This window comes from Capricornis sumatraensis, chromosome 2, assembly GCF_032405125.1.
Source record: "Capricornis sumatraensis isolate serow.1 chromosome 2, serow.2, whole genome shotgun sequence".
NCBI lineage: Eukaryota > Metazoa > Chordata > Mammalia > Artiodactyla > Bovidae > Capricornis > Capricornis sumatraensis.
In genome coordinates this window covers 173,457,429-173,472,368 of record NC_091070.1, presented here as the reverse complement: position 1 = coordinate 173,472,368, position 14,940 = coordinate 173,457,429, and the positions used below count along the sequence as shown (strand labels likewise).

At 35.8% G+C, this 14,940-nt stretch overlaps 1 protein-coding gene across 1 annotated transcript in view; it reads right to left on the bottom strand.

The window, feature by feature from the left end:
* The window catches only part of NEGR1 (neuronal growth regulator 1), a 988,401-nt gene extending 974,030 nt beyond the window's left edge, over window positions 1-14,371 (bottom strand). The window contains exon 1 of the mRNA XM_068964426.1: window positions 14,196-14,371. Coding sequence (XP_068820527.1) covers window positions 14,196-14,371 — 176 coding nt within the window. The remainder of the gene's footprint in view (window positions 1-14,195) is intronic.
* Between the last annotated feature and the right edge of the window lie 569 nt (window positions 14,372-14,940).

The window sequence follows — 14,940 nt, the reverse complement described above, 5'->3', positions numbered from 1 at the left end:
GTGTCATACTTTCCATTGGGGGTAGAAAGTTCAAATTAATTCATAAAATTAAGTGGCTAAAGCATGGAAGTGTTATTTAAATGAAGAATTATTTGCAGAAGAATATCAAATATTGTTTGTTCTATGGATCAAACAGAGGAACAGGTGATAATTACCAAGTGTTCCTTACATAAACTACTATCCCAACCAAGAAAAATGATTAATTCAAGTATACTTAGAAAAGTGTAGGATTTTAGAAGAAACATTTAATGATGAAAAGATGGTTCTGATGCCTGCAGAAGCAACTGTCAGGAAGAAAATACATTTCTCATGGACATTCAGAATATGTCAAAAACTGACAATAAATTTAGGGGAAAATCCATGTAAAATAGTATTAAAGAGAGGACAGTATGAAGGCAAAGCATCTCAAATGAAGGAAAAAATGAGTGAGAAATGGAAACAAGATGAATGATAGTCATCACATGTTCAGATTAAGTCTACTTTTTCAAGGCATCAAAAGGCAGCCTTGAATTAAAAGTAGGTGAGCCTCAGGAGGTATTAGGTAACAAATAGAATACCAGAAGCATAATATAACATGCAACAATTTCTTTTAACTAGATAGTCCTGGCCATAAGTTACAGCTATGATGTTAAAGGAAGGGTGAGAAAGAGAGAAAGAAAAGACACTGACCTTGAGCCCCAACTGTGTGCTAAATACTGCTTTGGGCACATTCCAATGAATTATTACCAGAATTCAGAAATATATAGGAGTAGCTGTAAGTATTTCTATTTTACAGACAAGAAAACTGAGTCTCATAAAACCCAAATAACATCCCTGTGACCATAGAACTAATAGTTGGTGAAGTAAAAAGTCAAATATAACCTGTTTACACAACACTGAGGATACAGACTGAACTACAAGGTAAATTCAATAGCCAAGACCTTATCTCTTATATCACTGTATTCTCAAAGAAAGTTATCTAGCATAAGCCAAGGACTCAATAAATATATGTTGAAAATCTGGTGAATGAATGTCTGAAAAAGAATATGTTTCTATAGGGAAAAAAAAATGAATGGATAAAACACAAAAGAAATTCCTGAAAGAACAAAGGAAAATGAAAAAAAATCAAGTATCCTAGAATTTAGTAAACATATTCTATACAAATAGCAAAATACAAAGTTCTTGAAGAATTTTTAACAATAGAAGTGAATGAATGTTATGTATGACAGTTATAGTCTTTTGCAAAGGCAAAATAGATAACAATATACTGTAATGTGAAATTTATAAAGTAAATAAAATGTAGAAGAATACAGAAATCACAGGAGAAGGAGGAGGAGGAGTTAGAATTGGGTTATAGAGGGTTTAAAATTTTCTTGAATGATATGAGATAAAAACAGGACTTTATATCGGGAGAACTTCAGATAGACGAAAAACAAGTCATCATAAAAAACACTGTCCTCTTGTGATAAAATCTATCGAAAATGGATATGTAAACACATCTAAGAAGATTCTTAAATAACACAGCATTAGATTTAAAAAGTTTTCATTCAATTAAGCTATAAACTCTATATACTCCTGACAGCCATCAGAAAAAAGGCAAACTATCTAATTCCAAAGTTTCACTTTATTCAACTGTAATTAAACATAAAACTTTATAACATATTACTGACATGTTTAATGAATTTGGTATAAGTGCATCTTTTATTCATCCCTAATTTTTTTTTTTAATCTTCCCATCTATCTTGGGAAATAGTGCTCAACACTCTAGGCTGCCTAATACTTTTCAAAGGAAGGTTATAATTCAGCTTGATTCAGCTGTTTAGTTACACCAGAATTAGCATTCAGAAGATTAATTTGGGGATGTGGAATACTACAGCAAGTAACAGCTTCTTTTTCTTTCTGTTAAGGGCTACAGTATACAAAAAGCTCCAAGAAATATTATGGTTTTTTAAAAAATAAGCAAGGGCTTTGGAGACACTCATGTCTAGAATCAAACCCTGGTTATGCCATTTACTAGCTGTGTTAAAGCTCAGAAAGATATTCATCTTCTTTGAGTTGGTTTCTCCTCTTACAAAGGAGAAAAATTGTAGGTTGTTGCAAGGATCCAAGAATATAACAAATATATAATGCCTAACTACAGACGACATTCAAAAGTTGTTCATTTTCTTTTCTTGTATTATCAATACCTTGTAATCATTATGGATAAAATCATTTGGGGATGAGAGGGTTTTTTTTTTCCCCCCCGAGAATATTTACAGTTTTAAGAATTCACTATTTTCCAACTACCAGTTCCCTTCTCCAGGGGATTTTTCTGACCCAGGGATCAAACCTGAGTCTCCTACATTGCAGGCAGATTCTTTACCATCTGTGCCACCAAGGAAGCCCTCTAAATAGTTATGACTATATGATATAGTCTAATACTTACTCTCATCTAAAATAATTTTAATAGTCTTCATCAAATACATAACACACATTCTTGATTATTTTAAAATGATTGTCAACTTAGTTACTAAAATGCACCTGGTCCTTAATGATGTTTAATAAGCATTAAAGCCTAGTAAGCAATAAATTTATCAACTGTTTTTATATTTTCTTAGGGAGAGACATACAATAATCAAGTCATGAGGCTTGGAATAAAAGTCCTAGATTTGAATTCTGATTCAGTCACTACCTGTTCTACCTGAGGCAAGTTACATTACTTTTTTAAGCCTGAATTTACTTGGCAATAAAGCTGGAAAAGCAATATCTTATCGCATATTGTTGTGAAACTATGTCATATATAGTAGGTACTCAATACGTGTTAGTTGAATCTGAATCATGATGTTGATGGCTTCGTCATGATTATGAACTTAAATCTTGCTGTTGTGCATTTGGCAAATGTGCAGAATTTGAGCAAGCATTCATAATTCCTGAGCTTCTACTGAATATATTGTCTATGAATAAAAATAGCAATCCAGACAGAGTGTTCTTGCCCATAGACTACATCTAAACTCCACTGCCTTCAGCATAACATATAGATGCCCTAAGAAACGATAAGTGCATGTCTAATCCTGAATAATTATTTGCTTTCTTAACCAGAATACACAGCTATTTTGTTTTTATTCTAACCCTCTTATCGACAATTCCAGTGTTGTCACCAGTCATCACCTCTCCCATTCTAAACTCTGTCACAAATGTTCATCTTCACCCTCTAAACTCATCCACTGCCATCTCATTGTATTTTCCAATCCCTCTTATTTCTTCTTTTCTGTCTCTTCTCATTTTTCCTTCTGTCCTTGATGGTTCATGTGAACACCCAATTACAGGGATCTCTTACTTCTGGTAAGTGAATCAAATCACCATCAGTTTGTTGAGCATAAAATCTGGGGTTTCACTACTACTGAGTCTGCACCCTACAGATAAAACCTTTTATAGTGTGTTTCTACTTCCAGATTTGGAGTCTTCTGACTTGGTCATTGGGCTCAGCAACAACAAATACAAGTATGCCTATTAAACAGGATCTTTAAAATATAAAATGTCAAGATTTAGCTAAACTACTCTATGCTATTGCTGCCCATGCATCCACTCTGTGTGACTAAGTGGGCACTGAGTGGGCCAAAGAGACCCTGAGCTGACACTAGTCCCTGTAGCCAGTGCATGTCCTAGATGAGCTGAGAAGACTCACAGGCAAATGTAAGTTCCTGACATCATTTCCTCAGCAGTCCCTGTGACCAACATTCTCCCTTGCCTCCCAACCTGTGCCTTCCCCTTAGATAAAATCTAATTCTTTTTGGTTGGAATTGACCAATCTGTCCTTCACCAGGGAACCCTTTATCATTCCGCCCAGTAACCACAATAAAGTAATGTGCCCCCGGTCCTGCTGCTCTCTCTACAAACATCCTGACTTGACCTCCCTGTGCAGCCTCTAGAGGTGTGCAGTCTATTTCCTCTAAGCCCTGTGAGTAAAAACGTCTTTATTTCAAATTTCTATGCAGTCTTCTGTTGACCCAAGGCTCAGCTCACCATCTGATACCACAGGATTTCACTTAAGCATTATTTAGCAACATCACAACAAAAATATATCTTCAATGGATACTACACAGTGATTTCACAAATGATTGGTAAAATGATTTAAATGAGGAAAATATGCCTATATCAATAAGTACTGCCAACAAATTTCAGACTGAGACTAGGAGAACAAAAGCAGAATAAAATCATCAAGCTGATATAAATGTTGTGCTTATTAAGGGCAGATAATACATCAGCATTTTATATGTATTATCTCATATGATCCATGTTGTTCTGCCAGGGAGGTACCAACTAAAGGCATTTGTTCAAGGTCACACAGCCAGGAAATAGAGAAGTAGATAATCAAACTCTCATTAGTCCCATTCTGGATACCTCAAAGCATGACAGGTTTCAATGCAACTAAACTATTACAATAAAAGAGAAACTCTGTGGATACGCTAAACTAACTCTTTGTATCTATTATTTCATATAAGCGATGTGTGAACAAGAAAAGTGATCAATGACACATACCTAAGAAGACAAGTGAGCAGTTAACTCAATAACATATATATAATTTTTTTTTGTGAACATATTCTCCCCATATTAGCCTCTGATCCAACTGCATGCCAAGGTAATGTGCTAATCTACCTTTTAAAATAAATATAAATGGACTAGTAACAATGAAGGAAGATATACACTTAGTGTATTTTTTCAGAACTTCAGTATACACAGTGTGTGAATATGTGTGTGTGTGTGTGTGTGTGTGTGTGTGTGTGTGTATATATATATAACTTCATCATGGGAAGGGTATACATTTAGAATCATTCTGATTATTTAATAAATTATATGAAATAAAATTGATTCCTTTTTATTGCAACTATTCCATGTAGGATAATATAGGCTGAACTTTATGTATCCCAGTGATCTAAAGTCTTAGGTTTTGATTACAAATCACTTATATATCATACTTTCTTCCTGCTCTTTCTTCCTCTATCTTTTCCTTCAGCTCTCCTTCAATTCCTTCACTCCACATTCAGATTTTGAGAACTAACAATGTGTCAGCAATATGTTAAGTAATACAGATGTCATTTGCTATTTAGCTGGTCAGTTACCAAGATATTAATTTGAAAATAAGTTATTTGCAAATCAGATATATCTAAATATGATAAGAAATATCATAATATTAATAAAATTTTATGTTCCCTTTGACTTATTTATGCAATATTCTGAAACAATAGTATGTGATATAATTGGAGAGAATAAACAGAAAATACTCTCCTGCCTTCTGATTATAGCTCTTATGTTCACAGTATCTCTTAAATCCTTATAACATCTTTTAACTTAGTTGCCTGAGAGGAAAAGGGTTTCTGAAGACAACAGAACAAACACACTTTTCCCCCAGTGCCCTTTAAATCATCCAAGATCTTTCAAAACTTTATGGTAGTAGCTATAGCTTTAAATAAGACCAATCTTGTAGCATGAGTATGGGCACTGGACCTGTGTCCAAAGGACTTAGTGAAATTCAGTGAAAAATAATTTAGTTCTGGACCAAAAAGTGTTATAAACATCTTCCTTAAGTTGAACAAATTACCAGCTATCCAGAAAGTATAATGTATTGGCTTCTCTTCAAAAGAGCAACACTAATGCTGGCAACACTGCCAAATTCCTCCTTTCCTATATCCCCCTTTTCCTAGAGAAAGTGATTAAAAGACCAAATTTCATGCCAGCTGGATGCTTAAGAGCGTCAAAGGTCTTCTGTCAGGATTCAGACCTTGATATGGCTTAGAAAACACTATGCTAATAGATAACCCCCTCAACATTATAAATCAAAGCCATATGACCACATTAAAATTCTATCAGCTAGTATCAATACTCTGTGGTTTATAAAGTACAGTTGACCTACCTCTGGGAAATAGTCAGAATGATACAAAAGTTAAGCTCTGGGTTGGGGAGTGTAGCTACTTTCCACAATTGAGATTACTCATTCTCAACAAATACTCGATTCTCTATTCCTCTGTATCTTTATTGATTTAATTTAATTGAACCCTTAGAAGAAAGGGAGAGGAGACTCCATGAGTTGAGGCAGGAAAAGAAAAAAATGTTAGAAGGTTACAATGGATATTTCGCTACCTTGAACTGTTCCTGTTATAGGCTAATTATAATTGCAAAGAGCAATAGCCTTTCTATATAATCTAAAATCTTAGAGCTTCTGAAAACTATTAAATACATCTCAATAATCTTAAAACTGTACCTTACAATTGCATTACAAACTTTTTCTGATGAAACCTACAGTAAGAAATACATCTAAAATCTTGACAGAGTATAAACACACAAACATAAAAAATAAAAGTTTAATAGAATACAACTTACCTTTACTATGTATAATGCTTTCTACTCTATCTTAGTACAATTTATTTTAAAAAATACCTTTAGTAGCTAATACATTTTCTTCAAGATTCACTAATAGCTTGTATCCTGCAATTTACAGACACTGAATGATTCTAATGTGTGTGTCTCAATCCAATAGGACTTCTGAAGGCATTACTTAAAGACAGAGACTATTGATAAATGGATTCAATAAAAAGTACTCAATCACAATAAGCACACAGATTTATTGTAGCAGTAAAGATACTTCAATTATTAAAATTTGAAATAATTAATAACCTAAAGGACAAATACATTAAATCTTTTGCTTATCCTTCCAAAAATTCATTAATTTAAAATATAGTGGAAGTTGGCTTGATATAGACAAGGTTCAATATTAAGGCCCTAGAAATGGATGAACAATAGTCATAAAGTTTACAAACAATAGTCATAAAGTTAACACAGTATAAAAGAAAAATACTTGAACAAAACATCGGTCAATTTCTATTATTAAATTTCTCCAATATCTTATAAATTGTCACATTTTAGATATGGTGTACTAATTAATTAGTGTACCACCAAGCTCCTCTGACCATGTGGATTCTCCAGGCAAGAATACTGTAGTGGGTTGCAATGGGATCTTCCTAGTACAAATATCAAACTCAGGTCTCCCACATTGCAGGCAGATTCTTTACCAGCTAAGTCACCCGGGATGACCAACAATACTGGAGTGGGTAGCCTATCCCTTCTCCAGGGGATCTTTCTGACCCAGGTATCGAGCCAGGGTCTCATGTGTTCCAGACAGATTATTAATTGAGCTACCAGGGAAGTCCAATTAAAATACAATTTGTTAATGACAATGCCTATGTAGAAAATCCTGGATAAGTTTGTTTCCATTGTTGAATTTGAAACACATAAAATATCCGACAAAAAAGCATGTGATCCTGTTTAAAAATTCTTCTACAAAGCAAGAAAGCAGGCAATACGATGCTCCAAAAAGAGCGATACATAGAAATGTCCATGACAATCTGTAATGGATCAACAAAGCTTTAAGAACAATGAAATGCAGGAATGAGTCAAGTCCAACTTCTGTCCCAACTCAGGAAAATCCCCTCTAGTGCATCCTTTAGAGATGACTATTAGGAAATCAATGCGGCATATTCATTGGAAGGGCTGATGCTGAAGCAAATGCTCTAATACTTTGGCCACTTGATGTAAAGAGCCGACTCACTGGAAAAGACCCTAATTCTGGGAAAGTTTGAAGGCAGGAGGAGAAAGGGGTGAAAGAGAAAGAGATGGTTGGATGGCATCACCGACTCAATGGACAAGAGTTTGAGTAAACTCCAGGAGACAGTAAAGGGCAGGGAAGCATGAAGTGCTGCACTTCATGGGGCCGCAAAGAGCCAGGTACAACGTAGCAACTGAACAACTGCGTTATTTATGGTTAAAAGCTACCGTCTTTCCTGCAAAAGTGTGGAGAAAGCAGCAAAAGTAGGACTTTATGATGACTGCTGTTTATATTGGAGCCAGACACTTATATAATATCTTTTAGAAAGATATTATTTTGAAGCGTGTAAGGGGAAGGTCACTGAATCATCTAATACTCTGTTAAATGAGAGAGTTAAAAAAAAAAAAGAACACCAACTAATAAAGCTTCCCTTAGCTCTTCCATGTTAGAAATATGCTGTCTATAATGTTTTAGTGTATGACATTTTGAATAGGATATGGTAGAAAAGTGAAATGATTTCTAATCAAAAGTTTCAAATGGCTTGAGAGACTTACTTGTACAGTGGTTACAAGCACTGTTATGATCATACACTTCATATATTTCATAAGAAATTGGAAACTTTGATTTGCTCTTCAGGTATTAAGCTACAAAAAGGAAAGGTCTTTAATTCCTATTGATTTCAATAGTCAACACTGTAGGAATTAGTTCAACATTTTGATCACATACCACAAACAGAGTTTAGCCCTGGTTCTCTTTTGCTCAGTCAAAAAAAAAATAAAAAAAGATACAGTATTATTGATTCTTCCCAATTTATATTCATCAACTATTTTTTCCCATTCATAGCATTGGTATATTATTTATATTTCAATTAATTATTTAACATGTTTAATTAAAATGTATATCATTGGTTTATTGTATTCACCATAATCTGGGTGTGGACAATACCCCAAATATCCATCTTTCTTTTTTGTAATATGTGCCAGTGTTATTATGGTTCTATTCTTGCCTCCTTAAACAACTATTATATCCAGTGCTAGGTAGCAAATATTTTACCATGAGCAATATTCAATATAGTTAAAAATCACTAAAAATATTACATGTCAACACATATTAATCAGGGTTTTATCAGAAAAATGTAAACCACTCTGAATATTTAAAACTTAGAGGATTTAATTCAGAGAACTGACTGCAAACGTGATGGAAAAGTTGAGAAGAACAGGTGATGGTGAGACAACCCGACAGAATATTAGGAAGCTACTACTACTCTTAGGATGGAAGAACAAATGGGTGAAGCAGTATACAGAAGCCCAAGTTGGTTATCCAGTGGAAAATGGAGCAAAGAGGTTCCAGCGGAAGATGGAGACACTGCTCAACACTGCCCAAAGCAATGTAGGAGGGGAGAAACACCTTGGCCTCTCACTCATCATGTACTCCCATCTCCCAAAACTACCTACCACTGGACAACCACAGTCTGAAAACAGCTGACATGAAGAACAAGGGAATACAGCCTCGGGATTAGCTTCATTGTCTATCTCCAATAGCAGAGCATAGCAGAAGGATAAAAGTTGGATCTGGTCAATAAGGCCCAGAAATGTCACTTACAGGATGTGAATAATTCTTCAAACATTTTGCAACTCAGGTATTTCAGAATTAGTTTAGTTCATGGAGCTATTTAATGGTAAATTCAACTATTTAAAAATAAGTAGTTCATTAACATGCTTGTGCTCAAAGATTTATACAAACACATTGGTTAATTAGTTCTTCTGGACTAAAAAAACTAGAAAAAAATAAATCCATCTGGAAAATTTTAAAATGCTATGTTGTTCTTTAATATAATGAATGATTATGTATTAATGTATCAAGTAGTGCCTCATGCTAATACAACAGTTCTACACATCACTACAGGTAACATTGTAGCATTGTATTCCATATTTTGGAGCATATTTTTCCAAAATGACTCAGCATGACCATCTATTACCCCTTCTCTTTTGAAAAGAATGAGAAAAAACCTCAGAATTAAAAAAAAAAAAAACTGTTCAATAACACTATTCAACTATTCAAAAAGCATATAGGTTTTTAAATAATGCCTTAATGTTATAAATTGCAAATGCCTGTAGAGTTTAACAGTATATTTGGAACACATAAATAGGTAGGAATGACTCAACAGATGAGTTTGAAGAGACTCTACCATTGAAGACACTCTTCAATGATATTCAAAAAGTATAGTATAATCGAGGTATATTGCTATTGACAATTCTGCATTCTTAGACATGATTTACTTTCTTGTATCCAACAGCATGCATTTCAAAACAAAACTAATTTAATGTAGTCTAATCAAAAGGCAAATGAATTGAGCAAAGTCTGAGAAGTAATAAAATACTTGTGATATCCATTTATAAATCTACTCGTAAGTTTTGTGACTTCCAATGGAAATAGCTTCTATGTAAATGCACTCTGTGTTCTGTGATTGAAGCAAAAGTCTTCTGCCCTATTACAATATCATTATTAGGATCTCATATAACTTTCACTGAAATCTATTGCATTAAAATGACAAAGTTATGTTCAACTTTGCTAACGTAAAAGAAGATATCACATTTAAGAAAAGAATCTCTCTTCCTTTCTTTGATTAAAGGATGACAAGTAGAGAATAGGGTATTTTGAATTCATATCAGGATGGCAGCTTAAAATGTACAAAATTCACAGACGAGTTGAAGTAGAAACAGATGAAAGAACTCGCTTAGAAATGACATGTCTTTTTAAAAACTGGGAGGATATAAATTAGGTTGTTCCTTGTATTGTCTCAAAAGAATATTAAACGTTTTTGGACATGTCGACATAACTGTATTTGTTAATAAGGTAAGAATAAAGTGACTGATTCACATTAAAGCAGCTGCAAAACTACAAAAAAAAAAAAAAAGTCATCTGAAATTTATGTATTAAGCCGGAGCAGAGTTATGTTCCCCTTGGTTTCCTAGATCTAGAAACACTGGGTCCTAATGCATCGCCAGTGTGGTTCTGGAATGTCCTGTTCTTTGCTACATCACCTGATGAAACATCAACTCAGATCTTCCAGGTACTACAAAATATAATTTGAAGACTAGAGAAAAAGTTCATTTATCCATATACAGATTAACAAGTTCTATTAAGTATAAAATATCAATAAGTAATAAATGTGGTAGCAATCTAGTATCTCAAAATTTCGTGAAAATGTTAATTTGTATTGGTAGCAAATTACAATGTGCTCCAGACATCCATGCATTTATTTAAAGTAAGGGAGGTACCAAGTGTTATTGTATTGAATAGATGCATCATTAAATACTTCAATACGAATATCTCAAGTGAATCCTTCAGAGATTTATCAGTGAATATCATTATTAGACACAAGGGACATTTTGACATTTAATATACTGCTTCACTAATCTTAAGAGGCAAAGTTAAAATGATAAGAATGTTGAATTTATTAAATGGAACTTCATTATAAGTCTTCTAATCCAAACAGAGAAGGTGATTTATAGAATGATAGGTACAGTTGATGGATCACAGAATGGATTCCCTTTTGTATGAAAACAAAATATAAGAAAAGGTTTGCTTTTCTTGATTCTTTTCTCTAAAACAGACACTGTGGCATTTAGGAGATAGAAATGTATCATTTGACCTTTAAACTTCTGTTTCATTAATGTAACCACAAGCAACAGAGTCACTGATTGACACATTTGCACTTTCAGGCCTTTAGCACTTAAAGTTATTTGATAACTGTTATGCCACTATTTGCTTTTTATGAGATACTTGGAGGAATATGTTACATTAAAAATAGAGTAAAATATGTAAAGCTTAATAAACAATATCACATAATTCAGTAAAGTGTTCTCTTGAGTACTAGATTTCTGTACTTTGATGTGAAGGGGTGTTTGTATGAGGGAAGATTTTGGGTTTTTTTGTTTTGTTTTCTAATGAATTAGATAATTACACGAAATACAATTCCAAGTATCTAAAGTGAAAACATAAACTATAACTCTGTGACATTACTTTTGATTGAAAATATCTCACCTGACTTACACTCAAATAGTCCTTAAGCTCTTCTGTACTGGTCTATGAACAGAGTAAATACCAGTTGCAGGAAAAATCACTGATGCAATTTAACATTTTTTTTAAGAGAGAGAGGGTTTTTTGTAACTATATATGTTAAAAGTGTTTAAAACCTATGGTCAATATAAAAAGATAAAAAATGGTGTCAGTCCCCAGAGAATTCTAGAATTACTGTAAACTAATTTGAGTAAAAAGTAATGCGGATCAGATTTGTTTCATATGGCAAAAAAAAAAAAAAAAGATTCTGTTTATTTTTCAAGAAAACTGTAATTGGTTAGAAACATTATTCAAAAGAAACAGAGATACCATTCTCTTTAAAAAGTTTAAAAGTCAAAAGTTCTCTAAACTAAGATATGACAAAATTCAGGATACAACATATAAATGGATGAGGTAGGTGCACACAAGTAAACAAGGACTGCACCAAACCAACAAAACTGGAAAAATATTGCTGCCGCTAGTTAGAGAAGCTTCACTATTGGCAGCAATGAGTGAACTAAACATAGGTCTCCTAGAAGCAGACCATGAGTTCAGCTATTTTAATTAGCCATAGTATTCATTAGATTATTCTTTAAAAACAAAACACCCAAGATATACCATCAAGAGACAAGCAGTCTATCAAATCCTTTAGACTGAAAATGTTAATACTCATTACAAATAGGCAATATGCTACTACAATTATATAGATTGCATTTCCCATGATAAGTGTTTGCAGGCTCTAAAGACAGCACTTCATCCTTACCACTGTTGTTTAAACTTCCAAAACAAACTTAATATAAAGAATATCACCAAGGGTTTAATTTATATCCTCAGTGTGACCAAAAGTTCATCTCTTTTATCAGCAATGCGAGGTATTTTACTAAGTGACAACAAACTGTTACTTTTGTACACATCCAGTAGCATTGTGTTTACAGTAGAAATATACACTATAAACTAGTATCTATTAGAAACTGTAACAGTATCCTACATTAATTTGGACTCATAGGCATGTTTAAGAAGGTGTAAATCATTCACCACACCCAGATCCAAGATCATTAAATTTACAATATATTGCATGTTTCAAATAAAACATAGCCCTCTCTGTTTCACCTTAAACATGCCACATACACTGATTTTCTGCAATCTGTACTTATAAGCCAACTACCACCCAGTGGAGAGAAAGGATATCTTTCAGGGAGATTTCAGGATCTATGTCAGGTGGGGGTGTCACAGGCAGAAGGGAGGGTGATAGGAAATGAAGGAATAAGGGTGTTTAGCCTTGTTTAGATCTAAGCACTGCTGATCATCAATTTATATTTTTACAGGAGAAAAAAACATTATCAGACTCTTACAGCAATGTTGTTTATAGATAAAATTAGGCTACGGATGTTCATTAGTGACAAAACATTTCAATGCCCAAGCTTGGGGAAAAGAAGGGAAGAGTGAGAAAAAGGAGCAAGACTTAAAATGCAAAAAGGGAGGAAAAGGGAAAGATGAGGGGATAGAGGGTAGCAGAGAGAGGGAGAGACTGTGTGTATACATGTGTGAGTGACAATGTGTGGAACAGTGAAGGAGCGAGCAGGTGCCTTTTTAGAGAGTAAAAGAGAATCTGAATGTGAAAGTGGTTGTTAGGGGGAGTATGGAAGTGCCAACATGTATGAGAATGTGAAACAGAATATGAGAGGGAGTGTGGTTATGAAAAAGAGATTTGTGAGAGTGAGAAAATGAAACTGTGAGGGGTTAGAGGGAGCATACATGTGTGTGTGACACGGATGGGGAACAATATGGGGAAAGAGATGGATAATGTGAGTCAAGAGAGAGAGACCCAGAAGTCAAGCTCGCAGAAAAGGGATATTAATGAGAAAGAAAAACGAAGAATGGAGAAAGGTAAAGAATGAAGGAAAGTGTATTAAATAAAGGATCAGAGATTAGAGTGGTGGAAATGAAAAAGAAAACATGAGGTGAAAAAAGAATGGGAGGAAAAACAGAAAAAGCAATAAAAAGAGGTAATGGATGGAAAAGAGTAAGGAGGGGAATTGGAAAAAAAATAAAAACAAAACGAAGGAAGAAAAAAAAGGGGGGAGGCGGGGGGACAAAGCGGTAAGAGGAAAGACAGAAAACTGAAAAGGGAGAAACTGAGCCTAAGTGTCCAAGTGAGAGGGAAAATACATGGGAGCATGGACCCAGCAGTTGGAAAAAGTCGCTTAGGTTACAGTAAAATAGAAACAAACCTGATAAACTTGTCAGACTCTCCAAGAGTACCCCAGGACAGTAAAACACAGACCTTGTGAACTGAGTTTCCAAGTGGCACCGGCCCCTCCTAAGCCTCACACTTCACTCATCTCAGGGCTACTAGGCGTTCCGGCAAAGTGCTTAAGCATCACCAGTTCTTTTGCCACCTGCCCCGGAGTAAAGGGGCCACGGCTCCAGGCAGAATCAGCACCTGGACTTCCTGAAATGCGGTCTTTTGATAGAGATCACCACCAGCATCTTTACTTGGTTTAAAAAGACCGCAAGAAAGGTGGAGACAGACAGACAGATTCAGACAAGTACGAAAGCACGACGTTCCTCCTACCTAAGCACCGCCGTGTCCCCTTTTCTGACCATCATGTTGTCCACAGCCGCCCAGGGAAAGTCCACACTCTGTCCAGCCGGGAGGCAGGAGGGCAGCAGGCAGCACAGGCTGAGGAGCACCGCCGCCAGCCACTGGTTCGAGCAACAAGCACCCTGCACCAACAGCATCATGTCCATCCCTGCTAGGGCCGCTCACTCTCCAGCAGCTTTCAGCTCGCACTCCCCCACCCCCTGGTGCTGGCGAGTCTTCCCAGGAACCAGGCGGCGCGCCACAGGATTTTTTTTTCCCCTTCTTTTTTTCCCCCCTTTCTTCTTCTTCTTCCTTTTTTCTTTTTTTTAAATTCTTTTTAATTTGGTGGGTGGGTGGGTTCTTTTCTTTCTCCCCCCACCCACCTAGTTGTTGGGTGCTGTTTCTCTCTTTTTTGCCTCCCCTCCTCCTCTTTGCTTTCCCTCCCTCCCTCCCCTCCCACCCCCTAGCACCACTCTACACCTCCTCTCGGTTGCTTTTGGCCGAGTCCGGAGTGTGTCTAATTCTCCGGCGGCTCGCGCACTATCTAGCGAGGAGCGGAGCGCGCCGGCGAGTGAGGGAGGAGGCGCGGCGACGGCGGAGGCAGGGCGATCGGCGGCGGAGGCTGCAATAGCGGCAGCAATAGCAGCCGAAGCAGCGCGGGGCGCAGCGGCGGCCGGCGGCCCCCGGGCTCGCGCGCGTTGCCAAGCGGCCGTTTCCTTAGCAACCCCGCCCGGGG